This window comes from Larus michahellis, chromosome 2 (genome assembly GCF_964199755.1).
Source record: "Larus michahellis chromosome 2, bLarMic1.1, whole genome shotgun sequence".
Taxonomy (NCBI): Eukaryota; Metazoa; Chordata; class Aves; order Charadriiformes; family Laridae; genus Larus; species Larus michahellis.
In genome coordinates this window covers 33,312,029-33,321,355 of record NC_133897.1, presented here as the reverse complement: position 1 = coordinate 33,321,355, position 9,327 = coordinate 33,312,029, and the positions used below count along the sequence as shown (strand labels likewise).

The window sequence follows — 9,327 nt, the reverse complement described above, 5'->3', positions numbered from 1 at the left end:
ACTGAAATTAAAAAACTAACAGAATGAACAACTAATAGCACTGTCTTGAAATCCTCATGATGCAGTATTACAACATTGTACTAGTTCATCAGAATCAAATGCTGGCTGCCCAGAAATGAGCTGAAATAAACTTTGTTCTCTGGATCAGACTGTAGTGAGAAATGTCCCCTGCAGCCTAACGTTGACAGCTGAAAGAAGCGCTGCATGATAAAATTAAGCACCTCCATTTTGCACATTTCTCACAAAGAAACACGTTTCTAGAAATAACCAAAATTGTCTCAGTAGTACAGATTTTTAGGATACCGCTAAGGCATTGATTTACAGTGCACCAGGTGACAAATCCATGCGGCTAAAGCTGTTGCTTTGTTTTCCAGTTTCCTTGCTGTGTTGAAAGGGATCTTCTCAAAGAAACAATGCTCCATTCAACGTTGGCCTTGTCTCTCCTGCTAATCGCAGTCTCTTCCAACCTTGCGATGGCAATCAAAAAGGAAAAACGAGCACCTCAGACACTGTCAAGAGGTAGTGTATATTTACTGTATGTAGTTACCTCCTTATCTTACCATATAGGTCAGCAAATGTTTTTATTTGGAATAAACTTGAAAGCACATATATACTGACTGGGTTGTGTTTCTCTCGTGTTAAGGGACACTCTAAGTAGTGCATCTTCTTATTCCATGTTGTTTCACTCCATCATTTTTTTCTTAATGACATGTATAAGGGCCTCATATAACTTGAATAATTTGTATAACTCACAGCCATCTACTAGAAGCAAATAACCTAAACTGAGTTTCTCAAATCAGGATGTACTTGTAGGACTACCATTGAAAAAACATTCTTTCATATCCCAGTTAAAAGATATTTTGTTATGGTAACACTAACTACTGACACACAGTTTCATAACTTCAGTTTATACAAAACAATTTTTCTACAGACCCATTTTTATACACAGAACAACAGTTTGAGCCACTGGTGGTGTTTTTCTGCGTGACTTTTTTTTTTTTGCTTTTGCTTTTTATCAGATAGTCACAGTCATGCTTTGCAGTGAATAATTCACTTCCTTGCGGTGCATAATTTCCAACATGTATGTTAACTACAGACCTTATTTTAAGTTATTTATGTCTGATCAATCCTTAGAAATACAAGCGGAGAAATAGCTTACCAAGGTCTTTTCCTGTTCTCCATTTTCCTTCTCCTTTCAGGCCTATTTACCCCCAAAAAATCCCCAGCTCCCTTGCTGACCTTTTCTGCAAGCTGTGCAGAGCCTGTAGACCCCACAGCTCACCTCTGAGGTCTTTCCATCCAAAGCACTGGCAAAGCCCTCCCTGTCCCAGACGTCCCATCCGAGACTGATTGCCCAGGAGCATTTGACAAAATCATGCAACTCCTGGACTAAACAAAGAGAAATAACAAATCAATTCTCGTAAGTGGTATCCCCTGCAGAAAGGTTATATTCAGTCTGGTACCTATTGCCTATCTTGCCTAGATCAGGATTTATTTTTTCCACTAAGCCTAAATGCATAAAAAGGTAACAAATTCCCTTCAATTCTGGCAATTTTGAAAAAAATAGTCACAGAAGGCAAGTGTCAGTTTTCTAATTCTGATTTCAGGCCTTTTGGGATGCCTTGAGTGCTTTACCTATAATTTTCACAGATCAAAGGGGAATACTTAAACCTGACCCTTGCTGACTCCTCTGTGCAGTTACCTACGTCAGCAGTTGACTTCAGCCAGGGCTGGGAACGCACTGGTCAACATGCCAGAATCCCACCGTCAACCAGACAGATCTGTAACTGAAATCACGCTCCTGAAAGAAGAGATGACCTAGTAGCGTCACAAGCAATTGTCCTGTGAGGGAGCTAATGGCAAATCTCTGCTTAACCAGGGCTGGTCCAAGCACCACCCAGACAACGCAGAAGAAAGAGAGCCTTAACCTGGTCCAGATCCAGAAGCTGTTCTGCAATTCCCACGAGGGATGTCATGAATGGAACAACACTGCCTACTACACAGGGGCTGGAGTCTTTGGGATCTAAAGGCAGGAAACCAACGGGACATTTTGCTTTTTGAGATCAGCGTATCACCGGCTATGGATGAGCTATGAAGCTGATGATTCATTAGGATTTTGTTTCGGTGGAGATTTTTGTTTAGCAGCCATTCTTTTATTAAATTATTTAATTAAATTAAGTACTTGCAACTTCAGGGATTGAAATTCATTACTTGGGAGTTAAGTTTATAACCCAAGATTGTCCTAACAACATTTATATTAAAGTTGATCTTATTGGACTGTCATATTTTCTTTTTCTCTTTTTTATAAGCCAACTTTCTCATTAAGCCCCATGGTCTACATGAAACACAGAGCAGACAACAGAAAGGATCTGGCTGCATATTTAAGGCCCTCTGAGTATTTAGGAAGATATCTAGCAGATTTGTCAAAGGACGTGAACTGGATATGCAACCAGCTGAGTGTTTTTTGGGGTTTTGTTAGTTCCGTTTTTTTAAATCTTCCAGTGTACCTATCAGGACATGTAGAATTAGCAAATCCACAATGTTTGGGAACCTTTGACTAAAACCTCCAAATCCTATTTGTGTACAACTACTGATAAATACAAGAAAAAGGAATTTGTTATGAGTTACTTGCCTGGCCACCCATTAATGATTTTGTTATATTTCTAGGGTGGGGAGATGAAATTACCTGGGTACAAACTTACGAAGAAGGGCTTTATCAAGCAAAAAAAAGGTAAGAGATTAAAAAATAGTTTGAAAGACAAAGTTGTTGACTAGTCATGCCTGAATACACTATAATGAAACAGAATAAAGAAACACCATGACACCTGAACTGCAGACCACTTGGTTAAATAAAACAGATTTTGTGTCTATAAATAAAAGCCATTGTAGGGGTCTTATGACTCTGAAGCAACATCACGGGCTGGTAGTTTAACATTATCATTTATTTGTCACAACAGTAGTATTGTCATTTGACTAAGCAATGATAAATGATTACGATTTTAAAAATACATCTGTTGTGGGTTTTTTTAAGATCGTGTACCTCTGATTTCTTCCTTAATCAACAGCTGGAAATCAGTTACATTTGCTCTTGCGTGGTGATCTACTGCCCCTGACATTTTCCCCAACACTTTGTTAGTTGGCAGACGTGCATGATGTAGCCACAGTTTCTCACTATCTTGGTAGAAATGAAAGTTCCAGTTTGAATCTTTTCTGGGACTCAGCTGAAAATGTATCTGAGAATTCATAACAACACTTATTTAAATCTCTTTTATAGTTCATTTTAGATCATAATAGTGTAGCATGAGCTAGTGTTAAATTGAAGGCAAATTATTTTTAAAATAAAAGGCAATTAATTTCCATGTACCCCATCTGAAAATGGCTAGGATCTGAACAATTTTTGACAGTGACAGCAGATCAAGCATTAGTAAGTGATTTGCTGAACAGTAACAGTAGTTTAAAAAAATACAAGAGAAAATGCACAGAATTATTTTATGTTTTGACATCCAAAAACATAAAATTCTCATACTTTACCAAACTATTTACATTAAAAAAAAAGAATTATTCTGTATCTGTTCAAGAAATCTTAAAAAACATGAAAATTTTCATGGGAAGTATTCGATGATAAACACAATTTTATAAAAATCCTTTTATTCCAGCTCATTAAGATCATTCACATTTAAGCAATATTAAATACCTCTTCAGTTTGATTATATACTAACTGGGAACAATGGCTCTGTTGTTTCTTTCTTCTAGCATCTTTTACTTCAGAAAACCTATTTAGATACAGAAACTGTATTTCTCTATTTCTTTCTTTTACAAAGGAGTTATGTTCTTTTCCCTTCCTCCAAAATGCCTGTAATTCTTTACAGTATGTCTGTATGGTTTTACTGTGGGTTAACATAAGATTAAATGTAATTTGTTTTTTCCAGTCTGCTAGTAAAATGATCTGTTTGCATACTTGTTAAATGATCTAACTACATGTTTTATTATTATTAATAAAGTAACAAGCCACTGATGGTAATTCATCATTTGGAAGACTGTCAATACTGCCAAGGTAATTTTGATTTTTTGAGTGTTAAAATTTTGTGAATATTTTTATAAGAAACTGCACCTATCTACATATTTACCTTGCACTTACTGAAAATTATTTAAAGAAATAGGTAAACGAAAATGTATTTGAAAAGTTAAAGATTTATTACTGTTATTCACAAAAACTCCACTATGAAACTACCCAACAAAGAACATGAAAAATACTCAGTGCTGCTGCCCTGCTATCCCTAACGCAGCACTCGTCAGTTTAAATTAAGAGACACAGATTTGCTACTGACTCATTGAACAGATTTAATATTGTTTGGCTCCCCTGAACTGGTAACTAAAGAAGGAGACAAGGACAGGGCTGCTGAAATCGATCTAATAAGAATTTTCTGAGAATAATGAACTTTTGTCAAGCTGAGACATGGTATCCCTTGAGATGACAGGCTTCATAAGTAACAGAAGAGAGCTTCCATTTTCATAGCCAGGAGGTTGTACTGACGTGGGTCAAAAAACCCAAAAAGCAGTGATAGAGCCCTTAAGTGTCTCCTCAGGAATGTCAATCAGCAGAGACAGGAACAATGTGGCCAGTCTCCAGCCAACATGGTGCCCAAACGCAGAAGGAAAGGCAGTGTTTGAGATGGACTTCAAAATGATCATGTCTTTTCTAGCACTGAAGAAAGCTTTTGCAGAAAATGAAGAGATACAGGAAATGGCCCAAAATAACTTCGTTATGCTGAATCTCATGGTATGAAGGGTTTGGGGCGGTTTGGCTGGCATCTTTTTTTGGCCTGTGTTTGTCTTTCTTTGTCTTGCTTTTTCATGTCCGTTTAGCTAAATATCTCTGGCATTTCAGTTACAGGCATTTGCTCACAGGTATATACACACAAGTAGTATATTTGTCAGTTTTTTTCTCTGGTACAAGACTGGTGGTACTACTTCAGCAAAATTTACAGAAATATTTTAATAACTAGCTTTAATTTCTCTGCCAGCATGAAACCACAGATAAAAACTTGTCACCTGATGGACAATACGTGCCACGAATCATGTTTGTAGGTATGTACCATATTTATGTAACTTCAAAGTTGTGATATCTGAATCTATGCCAGCGTCCTCCTTTGAAGACATCAAAATGGTTCACTTTGCAAAAAGAAAATAGCTCAAAATTTATCCTTACCATGGCATTAGTCTGCAACTTGGCACACCTGAGTTCAGTTCTCCCTCTGTCGCAGGCTTTGACCCTCGTAAGCTTCCTCAGGTTACAGATATGTTCTGGAGGGTACCTAATTTGTGCTTGGGGGCAAGATGCTTAAACATCTATTACCATCTGGGCTTTTGCTCTCTGTGCTTCTTGCTAGTGCTGTTATAAGACAAAGTTTACTGAAAACAGTCAAATATCCAACTGAATGCCTACAGTGTGGACATTATAAGCAAGCCATCAGTCAGTGGCAACTAAGGAATGATTTATCCCATCATAAAGCTGACTTCTGGAATAGATCAAATTAGTCATGCCCCAGAGTGCCTGTTCCTGTCCACTGACTGTACAGGGAGCCTACGGCGACCAGCTCTGTGGTGGCATCTGAAGTGAGGTGAGATGAAGCCCACGCTCAGCCAGAGAACAATGTAGTAACAGGAGTGAGGTAGTTAACACAAAGCTTGGAAGGGGAACTGGGAGAAGAGATGTCCACAACAACTTGCTCCTATGATGGAAACATTAAGAATCACAAGATTTTCATTCTGAAGGCTCTGGGTAAGTCATGCATTAGGTACACATGACCGTCACTACACGTGCACCCAGTCAAAACTGGCCTCCCCTGATGTAACCCCAGAGCTTGTAAAACAGGATATTTTTCTTTAAATATGAATGAAATGCATGTGTAATTTATCACTTAAAAATAGCTGCATAATATAAAAACGAGCATTAGCTTTTGTTCAGGATTTCTCCAAGAGGAGTTGGTTGGAACAGAGTGTAACGGCCTCGTAATTGCCTCATCAGTGAAATCGGAACACCCCAGAAACAGGGCTGCCGAAGCAGCACCACCCACATCGCCCTCAGCCGTTGTAGGAATGGAAAGCAGTGTGTAATGCCATTACTTTTTCAGACCCATCTCTCACAGTCAGAGCTGATATCACAGGAAGATACTCCAACCGGCTTTACACTTACGAACCACAAGACATACCATTCTGTAAGTGCCCCCTTCGTTGGGTTACTTTGCATTTCACTTTGTAAACAGCCAGATAGACCCCATCCCAATCACTTGTGCTTGAGAACCTGTTAAGATCTCAAAGTAATGAATAAGGATTGTATGTGAGCATTTGCAATAAATTATAGTAACCTGTTCTAGCAAAACACACCTATTGTCCCATTAAATTTATTGGGACTACTCAGGTAAGACAAGTTGAAAGATCACGGGTGAGAACTTTCAGGATCAAGATCCGAGCAGTTTGTTGGAGAATGGTGAAAGTCACTATGCTCAAAGGTATCGAGCCGCGCAATGTAAAAAGCCAGTGGTGGGAGGGAATCAGAAAAGAAATGCTGGTGGTTACCTGGGTACCACCTAACACCCATATTTCAGAAAGGAATGTGATTTTTCAGGTTGAGCTAGTCCTTTCTCTATACCTTCTATCTGACACCAATGCAGTATCTCACCACAAATATGCATGTCACGTCTGATTACCAGGCTTGCTGTTGAGAAATGAGGGAGTTGAAAGGAGTCTTGTCAAATCCCTTTAGGTTAAACACTTCGATTCATGAAACTTTTTACTTTCTGCTTTAGTATCAATGCCAGAATTTTAACAATAGAATGCTCTAAAATATAATGTGTGACCATAAATTAATTCAATGTGAACAATTTAGTAACCAAACAAGGTGGATTTTTTAATTGTACAAATGCCATTTAAGTACATTTTTACAGTTCTTATTTATTTTTCTTTCAGTAATAGAGAACATGAAGAAAGCACTACGACTCATTCAGACAGAACTGTAACCAGCAACAGTGAAATAACCATAGCCTCTGCGAGGTGAAGCTGCATTAGGAAACGTAAAAATTTAAAATATTTTAGTTAACCTCTCTGTCTCTACCAGCATTTTGAACTCTTACCAAGTGGCTTTGGTCAGGTTTCATAAGAAATTTGTATGTACAATTTGAAGAACAAACATAGAAGCACTATCACGTCCATTTGGAAAACAAGAAGAGAAATTAACCACTTTGAAATTAGTTATCTGAATAACTGAAAGTGATGGGTTAAGGTGCAGCAATTTTGAGCTGTATTTTATCAATCCAACTATGACTTTGTTAAGTCAGATATGACTTCTGAGCAAGAGTTATAACCAAGCTTTTTGCTGTCTATTTGCAATTTATTATATAAGTTAATAGTTGCATATTGGCTCCTAATTTTTATTTTTATTGCAAGAAATTTGTAAGTCATTAGTGTACCTCTGCTTTATGCACTTATTTCTCATTAAAGGAAAAGAAACAGCTGGCAAATCAGACAGAAAGGCTCTTCCTATAGCTTTTGGAATAGGTTATATAGAAAAAAAACCCAAACCAAACAGTAATCTCAGCTTAGCTTTCTTCTGTATAATTCTTTAACTATCATTCTGATAGCTGAAAACAGAACAGATACTTCACACTGAGCGTGTGGTTTAGGTGAGGTGATAATCATCAAACAGCAACTACAGGTTTTGCTATGATAAAGACACAATGAAGGAAGAGAGGTGGAAGGAGATAGCCCAGGACTCCAATCCCGAGGCTAAGTGATGCCTGTAAAGTCTGGTATGGGAAAAATGGGTAGGCTTGTCCTAGCTCTTTTCATTTAAACAGCACTTGAGTCATGTGAAGCTCATCCTAGGTCATCCCCTCTTTTTCTGTAGCACCCCAACCCAGACATCATGGTGGCAGCTTAGCGAGGCGATCTGTATATACAAAGTCTTCACAACATTTCCCCAGGATCACTGTATGCAAGGGCAGATGCCTGTTTCCAGTAAAAAGCTGAAGTCAACTGAAATAGATTGTTAACCCAGCAATGTGCTTTCATTAGAGTAAGACAGTAAGCGATTCACCCACAGTAAATGCACATACATTATGTTATGTGCAAAGCAGCCATGTCACTTGTTTGTGCTACCTGCTGTTTCCTATGATGCTCCCTAAATACACATATAATAGATGAAGAAAGGATCTTTTCAGGGCAGCTTTGCTAATTTACAATACTTAGTATTAATTTGTCATGACCGAGTTATATTGTGCCTGTCTATGTCTAACTATGTAAAATTTGGATATAAGAGTATACTCCAACAGAGTGGTGATAAGTGACCTGTAAACTAAGAGAAAAAAAAATAAATCTTGTATTAGTTATTAACAGTATACTGTGTTCATAATCAATTAAATTATTTTGTAACCTGTTGGAAAATGCTAGAAACAAAATTGAATTGGTAATCACATTCCTTTGAGCTGGGTTTAGCTCCACTCTTTTATGTCCGTACCTATTCCAGATTTGGCAACATTTCCCAGTCTGTGGGCATAAGCTCTTTTGAGCATGCCAGAAGTGTTCATGAGAAAGGGACGTGAGCTAGCTGCCAGAGACGGCAGAGGACAGTCATGGCAGCACTTTCAAAGTAGGGTTGAGAGAAGATTTACTTTGGAGAGAAGCACAGCACAAAATCAGAAATGCTGAAGTATGGTAGATTCATACTATTACCAAAAGGTTAAGCAGAAAGTGGTGGGTCTTTGCTGTCATACAGCAGGGAATTTTTTTCCCTCTTTGCATTCACTTTCAACATCAGCCAAAATCACGGGAGACATTGGCTTGAAACAACCTCTGCTCAGGCAGGAAATCAGCTGTGGGATAGTTACACTATTAGCCAAAGCCTGCTTCACCTACTAAAGATTCAGAAGAGTAAGCTTCCAGGCTCTGGATGGATATTTGAGGGAAGGCTGCACTTATGGAAGTATTTGCATGGCTATGCTTTCATTCCAGTGTGAAACAAAAACTTTCCGTTTCAGAACTGGAATGCAGCTGCAAAACAAACCTGTTGTCCTCCCTTTAACTCTAGCAAGAACATCTTTGTCCAGGGTATTCTTGTTTCCTTGTTTACTACTACTATTACATTAATTGCAAAGATGGCAGTGTCTACCATAAAAGACTGCTTTCATGGATTACCCTTGTCAGTCCAGATATTCCATCAGCCTTTCAGTAAAAGAAGGGCTTCCTCACACAAATGCTGAAGAGCATAAATATGCCGAGGGATCCTATAGGATTATACAGTAGATCAGCACTTTCTCATCTCTTCTTTCC

General features: G+C 38.2%; 1 protein-coding gene across 1 annotated transcript; it reads left to right on the top strand.

The window, feature by feature from the left end:
* Positions 1-413: 413 nt before the first annotated feature.
* Positions 414-7,019, top strand: AGR3 (anterior gradient 3, protein disulphide isomerase family member). The gene is made up of 7 exons (XM_074573448.1): positions 414-519; positions 2,668-2,731; positions 4,002-4,054; positions 4,704-4,780; positions 5,025-5,088; positions 6,135-6,218; positions 6,970-7,019. Exons 1-7 carry the CDS (start codon positions 414-416, stop codon positions 7,017-7,019), a joined length of 498 nt encoding a protein of 165 aa, XP_074429549.1.
* Positions 7,020-9,327: the final 2,308 nt, after the last annotated feature.